This window comes from Nannospalax galili, unplaced genomic scaffold (assembly GCF_000622305.1).
Source record: "Nannospalax galili isolate Female #2095 unplaced genomic scaffold, S.galili_v1.0 scaffold974, whole genome shotgun sequence".
NCBI lineage: Eukaryota > Metazoa > Chordata > Mammalia > Rodentia > Spalacidae > Nannospalax > Nannospalax galili.
In genome coordinates this window covers 3,535,192-3,549,420 of record NW_008335438.1, presented here as the reverse complement: position 1 = coordinate 3,549,420, position 14,229 = coordinate 3,535,192, and the positions used below count along the sequence as shown (strand labels likewise).

At 41.3% G+C, this 14,229-nt stretch overlaps 1 protein-coding gene and 1 pseudogene across 1 annotated transcript in view; both read right to left on the bottom strand.

Moving 5' to 3' along the window:
* The window catches only part of Fam160b1 (family with sequence similarity 160 member B1), a 40,959-nt gene continuing 26,730 nt past the window's right edge, over nt 1–14,229 (bottom strand). The window contains exons 6-17 of the mRNA XM_008830238.3: nt 10,897–11,190; nt 10,548–10,744; nt 9,205–9,319; nt 8,782–8,858; nt 8,505–8,697; nt 7,960–8,129; nt 7,512–7,655; nt 6,361–6,451; nt 5,233–5,376; nt 1,460–1,600; nt 733–836; nt 1–639 (exon numbers count right to left, since the gene is read on the bottom strand). Of these exons, the coding sequence (XP_008828460.1) occupies nt 534–639; nt 733–836; nt 1,460–1,600; nt 5,233–5,376; nt 6,361–6,451; nt 7,512–7,655; nt 7,960–8,129; nt 8,505–8,697; nt 8,782–8,858; nt 9,205–9,319; nt 10,548–10,744; nt 10,897–11,190 (1,776 nt within the window). The 3' untranslated portion in view covers nt 1–533. The remainder of the gene's footprint in view (nt 640–732; nt 837–1,459; nt 1,601–5,232; nt 5,377–6,360; nt 6,452–7,511; nt 7,656–7,959; nt 8,130–8,504; nt 8,698–8,781; nt 8,859–9,204; nt 9,320–10,547; nt 10,745–10,896; nt 11,191–14,229) is intronic.
* On the bottom strand, nt 6,672–6,846 carry LOC115069830 (annotated as a pseudogene).

The following is a 14,229-nucleotide window of genomic DNA, read 5'->3' as shown; positions in this document are numbered from 1 at the left end:
ATTTCCTATAATTCTTTTGATGGTTTCTGAACTATATTTTTTTTCTCATTTACAGTTTTCCTACATGTTTTGATAAGAAGCCTAACCTTAAAAAGTTATAAAATTAGTGATTTTTTTTTTTGCTGCTTTTTGATCCAAAAGAATATAAGCATTTGAGTGCCAGAGAATGTCGAAATGCCTCGCTGCCTAAAAGGATATTAAAATAACAGAAAGATCATCAAAGTCATAACATCAGAAATGGTGCAGCTTTTCACAGTCATTGAAATGCTTATTTCCTGAAGTTCCTTTGATTGTATCCTAGGTTCAATAATGTGCAAGTTATATAAAGAACCATTGCAATAAAGCCAACGCAAACAACATTGTCACTTTCTACCAAGAGCGTCCACAGTGGGTAATTAATGATTCTGTCCAGTTTACAGCAATACTTCATTTAAAGAGGCTTTTCACCCTCTTGTGGCTGGGTGGAGCAGAGTCTTTTCAGACGAAATGTACACAACAGCACAGGTTCCCCCGAGAGACCTGGAAGATGTTTCTCAGGGCGTGGAGGAAGCATGGTATTTCACAAATGCAATTGCTGCAAGCTCCTTACAGAACTCTTCTAATACAATCACACCCTCTAGCAATGTGATGTGGTCAACACTGGAAAAAGCAGACAACAAATCATGATCAGAGGGGATCGTTGAATTGGATGCAATTTTTATAAAAAAAAAAATATGTGAAACATTGACTCACATAGGGCCGTCGGGTTCCAAACCAAGCAATCGTTTTCTGACTAGTAGAAGCTTGGGAGTGAAGTCTTGAATGCGCTGAATTCGAACCATAAGGTCTCCAACAACCTGCACCAGAAACAAGGGGTTCAGTTCCTGAAGTAACTACAAAGGAATTCTTAGAAACAATCCACCTCAAACCCCATCACTGAAGAACCCCAACTGCCAATGGTGCTTGTCTATTCTTCAGAATATATTAGTTAGGGCTAGAGACATGACTCAGCAGGCAGAGTGTTTGCTGTGCAGGCATGGGGACCTGAGTTTGGACCCCCAGCACCCACAGAGAAGCTGGGAGCAGGGTGTATGTCTGTAATTCTAGTGCAGGGAGTAGAGACAGGCAGATCCTGAGGGCTCACGGCCAGCCAGCCTAACTGAAATGATAAGCTGCGGGCTCAGTAAAGACCCTGTCTCAAAAAATAAGGCAGAGAGTGATGAAATAAGACACTGATCTCTGACTTATACAGGCACACACATGGGCAAGCACACCTGCACACATGTGCACACACATATACACGTAAGTTACTTAAATGAATCCCCCTCAACTCTGTAATAGCCCAGAATATACAGTGATTACCTTTAAGCAACAGATACATATATTTTTTCATTATGTTAGGCTAACTACACACAATGATATGAGGATGCTAATGAGACAGGTTTATTGATCCCAGAGGAGAGAACAGAACTGAACTTACCCTGACGATCACAGAGAAGAGGGACCTACAGCCAGAGGCCAGGTTCACATAGGGATCCAAAAGGTACTCATGTGTGTGTGGATGAGGGAAGAGGGACAGTCTTGACAGAACGGAGGTCACCTGTAGATTCACATCGTATGGCTGTACAGAAGCAAGAATAGAAAGAGCCAACATGACTTAAAATATACATAGCCTGTGCTTGGTGGACACTTCAGCTTCTCAAGGATGGGAAACCCACTGTCCTGCTCTTCCTGCCACATACTTTTGTAAGGAAAACACTGACTACTAAATAGCTCTCACCATGGAAGTCAAGGCACCTATGGTACAGCCCTGAAACTTGAAAACAGGCATAGAAACATACTGAAAGACAAAGCTGTGAGAGAGCAGGATGTCTGTTTCATGTGAGTTGATTTAGTGAACCAGTACAACAGGTCATCAAAACTCACCCATGTGCCAGATAAAGTATTAACTACAAACCACAGAGGATACATTAACCTGAAGTCCTTAGCAAAGAGAAAGTATTTCAGCTTTTTAAAGTGTATTTTAATTTTAGGGCTAGTTCTCCCCATAACAACATCTGGGTGTAGTTCCTTAGACATCTTTTATATGTAATATCACAATATGTATTCCTGAACTCTAGCTATTTACTGTTGTTTATTACACAATGCTGATGGCAGAGCTTTATAAAGTCTGTCAACATCAGAGGGGACGGAACACGGGACACAAAGGCCTCCTGTGACTTCCTTAGAGCAGGAACCCCTCACCCCTTCCAGTTTTCTTCTCTCCAAGCAACCAAAGGGAACTTATGGGCTAACTACCCAAACAAAGCTAACTACCTGGATGAGAAGCTGGGTAGATGAGGTACACAGGCAGCCTGGGGAGGGAGGGCGACTCAGGGCCACAGGGGGTGAACCCAAGAAGCACAATGAATACCAATCACAGGGAGTCTCTGGGGGGAGGATGGTTGGACACACGTTAAAAGGTGGCAGACACGCTGAGGGACACAGTTTTTTGTTTGTTTTCATATTTTGACACAAGGCACAAAATACTCAACTCCTAGGTGCTAAGTTTAATTATAGTTTTTCCTACTTACTATGAGATTCATAATACAGACTTTCTGACTTTTTCAAAATCTTGCCTTAAGCAAGACAGGCAAATGGAAATCTGGAGTCCTAACCAAGGAGAAGAGTCTAAGTATATTCTCCTACTTGGAAATGACTGCAACAGAACCAACTCGGAGTAAACAGGGATTCTCATTCAATTAAATTTTACACACAAAGAACCATTTTTAAGAATGGATTTTTAAAATGGACAAAACTGGACAAAATAAAACTATGACTAGGCATTTGGTAAACAATGTATACAAAATAATTTAAACATGACTCAAATCTAGAATTGTACATGGCTCTTTGTATTTCAGGTGTTTACAACTTCTAGTTAGATACACAGCTCAGTAGCAGAGTGCCTGCCTATCTGCCATGCATAGGCCCTATAGTTAATCTCCAGTATGTCAAAATTAATTATTAATAATAATATAAAGTATTTATTCTTATTTTTACTTCAAAAAATCCTGCCTCTTGCAGGTGCTTAAATCAGTACACACACAAAGTTCTCCTGCTAGTCTCACTGTTCAATTTCTGTTATGGTGCTGCTTTGTTTATAACTTAATTTAGCCATGGGGTAAGAAATTTAAAACTGACACTATTTTGTTTGTGGTACTGGGAATCAAACCCAGAGCCTACACATACTAGGCAAGAGCTTACCACTGAACTACATCTTTAGCCCACATTACATCTTAATGTTATGAAAATGAAGATAAGTTTCTGCAAAATAGCAATCTTTAAGCATTTTACTGTGGGGAAAAAGGATCATGAGTGGGAAGCTCTGGTCACCTTGAGCCTATTAGGGGTGCACCCCAAGAAAATACAGGTAAACACTATCCTCAGCAAAAACAGTAAGGAAAGAAAAAGAAAACAAACCAAACACACCAAGCACCCGAGGACTTGTAGCATCTCTGCGATCAGACCACATAGTGTTCCTATCAAAAGGCTTAGGAAAAAAAAAAAAAAAAAAAATCAAGGACTTTTTTTTTGTTTTCCTTTATGGCTTTCTGAGACAGGGTCTCCCTGTAGCCCCAGCTGGCCTGGAACTTGCTATGTGTACAAGGCTGGCCTTGAACTCACAAAGATCTGCCTGCCTCTGCCTCCCAAGTGGAATTAAAGGTGTACGCCACCATGCCCAGTAAAAAATCAAGAATTTTAAAGTACAAAATGTTTCATACTAGGCTTCAGAGCTTACTACCTGTAAGTCTTACCGCTGAAACAAAGGATTCCCCACTTATAAAATAATACTTGGAAGGACAGGCGTGGTAGTGCACGCCTTTAATTCTAGCACTTGGGAGTTCCAGGCCAGAAAAAAAATAATACTTGGAATCTGTCTGTCCTGCCTATGATAGAAGGCTGGAGGAAGAATGACTGAGCCAGGGGAGGCATCACTCCGGCCATGATGCGCTGTGTGATGAGGGCATTTTGTCTCTGATGCAGCCCACAGTATTGGCACTCTACAGACTAAAGGGAAAACAAGTGTGGTGATGATTACGAATGGACTTTCAATTCCATTTAGAACCAGTTTTTAAAGTTTAGAATCCTTTTTAGTGTTGGTTGAAGTTTCCAAAGATGACTCACTTGATGTTAACTGCTAAACTCCCTAGTTTATTAACCTAATCAGATTCAAGCTGCACCCCTTCCCTCCCAAACCAGCACAAAATCCACAATCAACTGATGAATTCCAGATACCCAGGAGATTTACAAGGCTGCGGCATGGACCACAGTAAACCAGACGTGTACACTTGGCTGTCAGGTTTAAAATAAACAGCTAAATGCCAGAAATACAAGATTAAATAAAGGACTTGGTCTCTATTGATATTTGTCTAAAGCAGTCCTGTCTGAAGATTAGCCCACTGATACACTTCTTAAATTCTAATTTCTTTATTTGACTTTCTGGTTACTAAAGAAAACCTGCTTATGGAGCAAACTTCTTTTATTATGCCCTGTGCCCACATAAATATTTAACTAAAAAGTTAAAGAAAAAAAAAAAGAGCAAGTACTTTAATATAGAAATGTTTCGTTCCCTACTGGTAAAGACAGTTTCTATGTTGAGGCAAGTACTGAGCCAGCTGTTTTCCTTCAAAAGCGTATCCCCCTGTGTAGAGGATTTCAAGCTCTCATCACTGTCAATGAAGGAAAGAATTTTATCATCCAAACTCATTTCTCCTGACAATTGATGATTCACAGATCAGCTGATGGCGATTTGAAAAACAAATGAACAATTTTTTAATTTAAAAATTTCCCCTTTCCCTTATGAAGACAGGTCTCATTCACATTCATTGAAGAAGCAAGTTCATCATTTTAATGAGACCAGGGGGTTTATAGTTCTTGCAATAACACCTGTGAGCTTCCAAATTAAGCTTATTCCATCCATCTGTAACTAACCAACTGTACTACCTGAAAGGCTTTGAGTTAGTCATAAAGGAAAGCACTCTCTTCACACGCAAAACCACAGCCCATCGTGGGATGCAAGGTACAGGACTCTGAAAGAGCAGTCAAATAAACATGCTTCCCTTGCTCAACACAGTAGAAGCCAGCGGCCACTGGCGATCCAGACCTAAGGATGAGATGTGCAGTGGAACAAGTAGGAAAAGACAAATGGAGACGGAGATTATACCATGGAGAACGGTCACAAAGTATGGAAATTAGTATCTTAGAATGCATTACCTGATCGAGAATTCTTCCCATTCTGTCAAATAAAACTTTCAAAAAGTGACCTTCAAAGAAGGCTGCTTCTAAATTACACTTTTCCAGTGCTTTTGGAGACCCGGGCCACTCCCATCTTAAGCAAATAGCACAGTAGTCCCGGAACTAGGGAAGAAAAAGCATTTGGATCATTAAGGAACTACTGAGAGACAAAAGTAAGAGGAAACCAAAATGATTCCCTTAAATAACCTGACACTTGACTGTCAGCTACATGGGAAGTGCCAGGGCAATGTGGGAATGACACAGCTCTTAAGAAGCCCAGGGAGCATTACAATGGCCAAGGGCCAATGTAAGTTGGTGAGAAAGAGGCATATTTGACTTCAGTAAGGCACTCCTTCAGTAAATATTTACGTTCTTTCTTTAAAGGACTGAACTCAGTACCATCATGTGAGATTTGGAGCATGTTGAAAGCTAAAGATTTCAATGTGTTCTAAGGTGTTGCAAACAATGGATTCTTGATGCCTGTTACCAATCAAGTTTGCAGTTCCTAGAACATACTGACACTGGGCACACTGTCATGAGAGGCTGGACAGTGCTATTCAAAGGATGGTCACAGGCCACTGCTGATGCCCGAGCTCCTGTGACCATCATCCAATGTAATGAATGCAAAAGTAGGAGCCAGCACTTCCAGCTTTCACAGTAATCTGGGAATGTTCGCATTGTAGAATCTAACAATGCATAATTGGGACTCAGATTTTAGCTTTTGGTTTTCATTTTCCTAGTAATTCTTTTTTAAAATGTGTTTAACGAAAGTGTTAGGAAATGACAGACTAGAAATAATAAAAACTATTCCTTGAGAGTTGAGTAATGGTGATACATCTCTATAATCCCAGCAGTTGGGAAGATCAAGGCCATAAATTAGTTTGAGGCCAGCCTGGCTACACGAGACCCTGACTCACAAAACCCCAAAACACCCCCCCGCCCCCATCAAAAAACCCAACTAGCACCAGCATGGCAGAAGTCTCATCCACAAGGAGAGCTGACTCATTTCTTTGGCATAATGGCTGTTTGAGCAACGTGACAAGGAATGTGCATGAGCATTCTTGAGACTTTTTTTCCTCTCCCAGATGAGTCAGTTCTATCACGTACCTGCCTGTGAGCGTCTCGGAGGTAGGTGTCATATCCAGTGCCCTCAACATGGTAGGATGACTTTGCTTCATCTGGTACCAGACAGAGAAAACTTAAAGGAAAAAGGCCACAATCAATCACAGAATATCCTCATACTTCAATATTTTTATATACTAAAGTACCTGACACTGTAAATTTAACCAACTACCGATATAAAAGCTCAAAAAATAAGGTCTTTATCTGAACCAGCCTTATAAATTTACTGATTAAATACTATTTCATTTATTGAAAAGGTTTATATCATTTTAAAATGTATTTTTGAGATTCCCAGGTGTGCGGGCACTTTTCCTGGAGGTACTACAACACAAGGTTGACGTATGAGTGCATGGAGCAAGCTCTTATTCCATCTCCAAGCTCTAAAAATCCATTTAATAGTTTTTAGTTAGAGGACGGATCAGCTACGAACAGATACTACCCTTGATCTTAGCCAAAAGGCTGAGAAACAGCTTTAAAACTTAATTTTTTATGTAATCCAAGAAAGCCTAAAAAAGACTCCTTAAAACTTTAGACTGCTATACAGTAACAGATTGCTATGGTATTTATTAATTTCAGAAACTGGTTTTAAGCAATTGAATGTGAGATATTTTTATGTATCATAATTTCTCATTTCAGCCAGATGCCATTTTTTTAATGTCACCTCCCAGAACCAGGCCCATCGGTGACCACACTGAAAGGGGAGATAAAAGAGAAAACTGCCATAGGCACTTAAAAAAGTAAAAACACAAACTGGCAATTGCCAATGTTGCTACAATTGGGAATTATTTAAAATTAAATCATTTGTTTTTTTAAAAAAGATTGGTGCACTTAACCACTATTTGTTTCTCAATTGTTTTTATTTCTTTGCATTGCTAAGGATTGATCTCGGAGGCTTTATGCATACTAGGTAAGTGTTCCACCACTGAGCTGAAATAGAAAATTGCTTTCCTATAAAGTGGAGCTTTTCCCTTGGTATCAAATGTTGCCCTGGCCAGTCACTGGCTATGAAGACAAAAAAGCTGACATCATCTATGAAGATTGAGTTCATAGTGCATTTCTGTTAACAGCTTAAGTGTAGAACTACTGTACATCAAGACAAGCCAGAGAGCTGCAAGGTGAATCACAGAGAACCTCACCTGTTTACAATTTTATGGACTTCTGTCTTCCCGTCGTTTTTGGGGTGGTCTGGACTCGCACGAGGTGGAGAACTAAGCCACTCTTGGTTAGACAAGGTGTTATCTGGTGAAATGTCAGTAAATAATGGATCTTCTTCCAGATCTCTAAGTTTAATTTAATGATGTATAAAAAACAACATTTATTATGACATTTCTAAACCAAAAGATTCTCTGCTAGTTTCTGGGAAATATTATGTAATTTTTTAATATAAAGAAATAAAGGATAGTATATTTAATAATCAAATTATCATTTTATGTTAACAATCTCAAAGCTCTATTAGTTTTGTTAATAGGCTTAAGGACCACTGAGCCTGTCTTGGGATTTAAAAGGAGGGCAGCTAAAGGATGAGAGAACTGGGTGGAGAAAGTTCTGGCTCTACAAGCACTGAGCAGCTGGATGGAAACTTACACAGCTCCTGCTATCAGGCCATTCTCTACCACATCTCTGTCTTCGGGGCACAGAGGTTTGTATTCTGTATAATTTCTCTCTTCAAGATTCCTCAGGACCAGGTTGTAGAGAACGTGCTCATTGGGTTTTTGTAGCAGATGTTCAAACATTCTCAGCGTCATTATGCTTATCTGAACAAGATTGAGAAAGGCTGAGTGAAAACCCTCTTCTCTAGGTTGTTCTTGTCATCTTGGAAGTCAGGCTGCAATTCTTAAAGCCACATAAGAAACACGCAGGGGCAGGTGAGATGACTCTGCAGGTAAAGATGCCTGCCGCCAAGCCTAGTGAGCCGAGTTCTATCCCTGGGACTGACATGCTAGAGGCAGAAAACCCACTTCTGCCAGATGTCCTCTGATCCTCCACACATGCACTGTGATACGTGCATGCCTCCCCCTCCCCAACACACACACACACACACACACACACACACACACACAATAACACATTACATTAAAAATCAGCATTTCAAAGACTCCAAGGCCAATGCTGTCCATTGTGTGACTCACCTCATCAGATATGTGGTCACAGTGCTCAATTAACCTGTGTCTTAAAGGATGCCTGCTTATTTCTGCTAGCGTTTCAGGTTCCCTCTGTTCTCCAAGGATAAAGACTACGATTTCTTGAAGCAAAACCTCCGAGGTCACCTGTCGAACGATGCGATGCAGTAGAGCGGTGGATGTCAGAATCCCCATCTCCGAGCTAGGCACAGCAGACAGGTCATCAGTGGGCAGAAAGGACGGAAATGGGATTGCATCTTTATTTTTAAGGAAAGAGGGCACTCACGTCTGCATTAACTGAGGTTCCATGACACCAATGAAGAACCTTTCATGAACAGCTTTGGCAAGAGCAACAGCAGCAGTCTAGAAAACAGCATGAGTATCAACGAAGCCACTTGCACGCATCTGAATTCATGCAAAACATAAAATTGACCTGAGTACCGTGAACCCAGACTAGGTGTCAGCTGCTTGGTTACTTGCTCCCAAACCCCTGTCCCCAAGACTAAGAGGGATGGGGCAAAAAATTTTATCCCAACAACCTTAGAGCACTTCACAAAGAGAACCGGAGGCAAGCCATCATGGCAAGTCAGTGTTCATAAAGTACTGCACATAACAATGAAGACACAAGTAATATGTCTGTGGGGAGATACACGGGGACTCAAATTGTACTTAGCACATTCAAAAATATCAATAAACAAAAAGTTCAAACCTTTTGTGCTTCCTTAATGAGTTGGTCACAATAATCGAACCAGGAAAGAAATGAAATTAAGGCTCGTTTCCCTGGGAATGCCGAAGCATCTTCCTTGTGACTATAGGAGTCCAACCTGCGGGACACGGAGGAAATGCTAAGGCAAAAGCAGGCGCCAGCCCTCTATGGGCCACGCGGAAAGGACCGCATGTGAATGCCACACTCAGTACATGTGCATGACACATTCACAGAGCAACCTGAATGACAGTCAGAAGAGGATTTATAAAAGAAAGCCAACATAAGAGAAACTCAAACAACAGCTATAAATCTTTTTGACTCCTTAAGGGGAGAGAGACTAAGGCAGATGGAGCAGCAGGAGAAAACCATTTGGAGCGTTCCTCAAGCTCCGGCCATAAATCTGAGCAGGTCAAAGGCAACAAAGGGGCGGAGCTTCTCAGCTGCCACATGCGGAAAAAGGGGAAACGGAAAGTATCCCCATGCCCTTCCTGCCCGACAGGGAAGCAAAAAATGGTACAGAAAAACAAAAACTAAAGAAAGTTAAACTTTTGGGGAAAAACGGTAAAAGGTAATTATGCCAAAATACTTGGCTGCTGGTAGGTGGTAAGTTTATCAGCAGTTTTTCATGTTGCTTTTATTTTTTGATAACATGAATGTTATACGAAAGTCATATTTTCTTTAAGGAATTTTAAAAAGATTTTAATTACATGTCTTATGTGTGGGAATGCATGCACTCATGCAGGCTCCCATGGAAGCTAGGAGAGGGCGCTGAATCCCTGGAGCTGGAATTAGAGGTGGTTGCAAGCTGCCCCCCAGATGTGGGTCCTAGGAACCAAATTTGGGTCCTCTGCAAGTACAGTGTGTGTTCATAACTGCTCTGCCATCTCTCTAGCCCACAGTCCTATTTCTAAAGAGAATCCAGGGGAAGAGTTGGAACAGGTGTTGAGGGAGTGAAAGTATCAAAGCAGGTGCGTCCACAGAGCAGGCCACATCCAAGACTGCGCTAGAGCACATGCAAGTTATTTATTAAAAAAGCGGCCCCTCTTTTACTGTTTCTGTTGTTAAAAAAAACAAACAACAACAAAAAAACAATGAAAGCTACTGATCTTAGTGTGAGCCCTACACAAATAAAAGTAGCTCAACTCTGTAGCCAATGGAGTGTTCCCATACCAATTTGTTACTAATGATTAATACATTTAATACAAGCTTCAAGAAAATATTAAATTTAATGATCACTAGTAGTGTTAAATTTTCCAAAGTAAAGATTTTTGCCACTGTAAAACACAAGTGGATGTTGAGATGTGTGTAAGAAGTCACCTTTATGGGAAAATACAAATGGTGCATACCCCCAGTTAATTGCTTCCACGGTTTCAATATCTAAGGGATCCACTGATTGAGGTAGGGCCTTGTACAGCGAGGCAAGTCTGTCCGTCAGCAGTTCGCACAAGCAAGTGCTCTGAGTAAGGCACTTGGCGGCCGCAGGCTCTGGCAGACTCACTAACAGCATCAAGCCCTCGCACGCTTTCACGGCTATGCGGCCATCCTGAGGGCGAAAGAACATCCATGTCAAGCTTTTTGTGGAAATTCAACATAAAAGGATCTAGAGTTCTACATTAAAGGAATAGATCTTTTTTTTTTTTTAAACTTTTAATGCCTATTATTGTGATCATGTTGGGGAAAAGTAAGATGACTTACAGGACTTCTGGTAAGATTTAACAGAGAATTCACTAAGTTATAATCCTGGTTTGGACGAATGACAGAGGCCTCTGGCAGGCAAGTGACATTGAGGTCATCCAGGTTTGTAGACAGCGCATCCATCTGCTGAGCAGGCTCGTCCTCTGACTCTGTGTGCTCCACCCCAGCAGCACCCAACAGCTCCTCGGGCTGCCGGGGCTGGCCTGTGTCAGTTGACAAGGAATCCCGAGCTTTCAGGATGTCTTCTGAAATTACATTCAGTGTTCCTTTGGAGGCCAAGAACTTCGACTTGTTCTGAAAAGCAGTATGTGTTTGTGAGGGTCACATTAAGAACAGAAATCACATTTTAATGGACCTCCCTCCTTCCCTTCCTTTCTCTGGTGTGGTGCTGGGTTGAAACCCAGGGCCTAATCATGCTAGGCAAGCTTTTTACCACTGAGTTATAAAAATCTAATCGATTTTTTAGGGTGGTGGTGGTGGTATCAGAGCTTGAATCCAGGGCATCAAACATTCTTGACAAGTGCTGTACCACTGAGCTACATACATTTCCAATCATTACTAAGTTGTTCAGGCTAGCCTTGTCATTATGTAGCCCAGGCAGGCCCAGAAATTGCAATCTTTCTCCTTCAGCCTCCTGCATAGCTGGGACTACAGATCTGTATCACCTGGCCCAGTTTGGATTTTCTCATAATTAACATTCTATATGCCTAACTAAAATAGCAAAAAGTGTTATGTCAAATGAAAATATTCAGACTTATACCAAATCATGTTTTGGATATAATATTACAGTTTCATGGAACTAAATAACTCTTTATACTAATTATACACTGACTGCAATAAATATTAGAGATAATGTTTTGACTACTACTGAAAACAACCACTATTAACAAGAGAAAAGTTTCATTTGCAAATAATTCTTTTTGAGACAAGGTACTTGTAGCCCCAGCTACCCTAGAACTTGATATGTAGGCCAGGATGGCCTCCATCTCACAGAGATCCACCTGCTTCTGCTTCTTGAGTGCTGGAATTAAAAGTGTGTGTCACCATGCCTGGTGCAGTTAATTTTTAAATCACGAGGCTATTACAAATACATCCCCTCAGTATTCATTCTATTAAGATCATGGGGGAGGGGTGAAAATTTACAAACAAAAATACTTGAAAATTCAAAAGCCATCGGCATTAGACTCGAGATTTCCACAAAAGTCTTCAACTTTTAAAAATATGTAAGAACTTTTTTTAAGTTATTTTCTTGATTTCTGCTCTTTGAAACTACCTTGGGGACATTTTTATTTGTGTTTGAGCATAAGATTTGATTGCTTGATCCCAACAGCCAAACGCAGAGAATCTTAACTGAAGCAAACGACTAGCTTCAAGGCAAAAATGTTTTACTTTCCATTTGAACATAAGAACAAAGATCAAATTACCCACACAAGTTGAAGTTCACCCTAAACCAGCCTCTCCAAGGGGCCTGCCCCTGTGCTTAGCTCATCATAGAAGCACATGAAAGGTTGAATTAATCAAGGTCCTACTTCCAAAGTCATAGTACGGCAATTATAAATCATCTTCATTGCTGTGTAAGTATCACTTAGACTAATCTTTGTAAGATGTATGTGCTCATGGCACACATTCTAGAAGAAAACAGCTCTATGAAGCTCAGTAGTGCTGTGAGCAATTTGCCAAATCCCTACAAAATCAATAGCACATAATACTTCACAAAAGCACATTTGGGCTGGTGGGATGGCGCAGCAGGAAAAGGCATCTGCCGCCAAGTCTGATGATCTGAGTTCAATCCTGGGGACCAACATGGTGGAAGGAGAGAACGGACTCTCACAAGTTGACCACTGACGTCCACACAAGTACCTTGGCACATGTACACACACACACACACACACACACACACGCACATGCACACACACATGCACAAAATAAATATTTAAAAAGACAGCACAAATTGTTCTTCCTCTAAATTTCTTTTTTTCTTTCTTTTTTTTGGTCTTTTTGAGACAGGGTCTCCCTGTAGCCCCAGTTGGCCTGGAACTTACTATGCAGACAAGGCTGGCCTTGAACTCACAGAGATCCGCCTGCCTCTGCCTCCCCAGTGCTGGGATTAAAGGTGTGCACCACCATGCCCAGCAATTTCTTATAATACTGTTGGAAGAGGTGTCACAAATAGGTATACTGGGAGGAAAAACTGCTCCTTGGGCCAATGCTTCTCAAAATGTGACCTGACACTGATGACATGCTGGTCTTCTGTGAGCCAGATAAGAAAACAGACTCCAGGGTCTGCACTGCTGAACCTGAACACTGGAGGTAGAGCCAAGGGATCTTTGTTTAGAAAAGCTCAGTAGATAGAGAACCCCTGCCATGCATTCACACTTTGCTCCCACTAACATGTTCCCCTTTTCTCTTGAGGGCTGGATCTCACTGGTCCTAGAACACACTGGTGCAGAAAACTCCTCAATCTGTCAACCCCAGGCTTCTCTTTCAAATCACGTATCACTGATACCAAATATCAGCTCGTTACCTCCATTAGGGCATCAGGACAACTCAAAGTATCCAGAACCAAAATATCTTCTCTTCCAAACAGCTTCCTGAGGCGCCCCTCCTCTCCTCCAGCTGCAAACTCACCAGTTCAGGATTTCAAGCATTTGAATGGCCATTCCCTGCATTCTGTACAGACCAGTTCCACAATACACAGAGCCTCCCTCCTGCTCCTATAGGGAAAGCCACCTCATCTGAATCCACTTCTGTGTCCGTTCTAGCCATGACCCTTGTTAGGTGTTTGTATTGCTCTGTCAGCTCAAGCAGCTTCCCTACCTCTCTCTCTCCTCCTAAAGGAGTCCACTGTATAAACACTGCCCCAAGTTTCACTTATAAAGGCACAGACTCGACCATGTGATAACATCCCTGCTCAAATTCCTGAGGCCAAAATCTTTCCTGGAGGGATGCAGACCCTAGGAGAAAGCCTGAGAGCATCTGATCCTCATCTGACTTGGGCCACTGTGGGAACTCCTGAAGACAAAAGCAATCTGGCCATTCCAATATAAAATCAAAAGAGAAAACCTGAAGCCGAAAAAAACAGAAGCTTACAGGAACCAGCTTTTTATGACCAAAGTAAATGACAAAGACACATAAAGTTCACAAAAAGAAGCAGACATAAATTTGAAGGCTTGGGTCTCACACAAACTACAAAAGAAATTCACATGTCAAAATCACAAAGAAAAAATAATAACACAAAAAAAACAAAATAACATATCACCACCAAATACCAATAGTCCTCTAGAGGAGCACAATGAGAATCCCCTAGAGACAATGCAGGACATGGAACTCAAA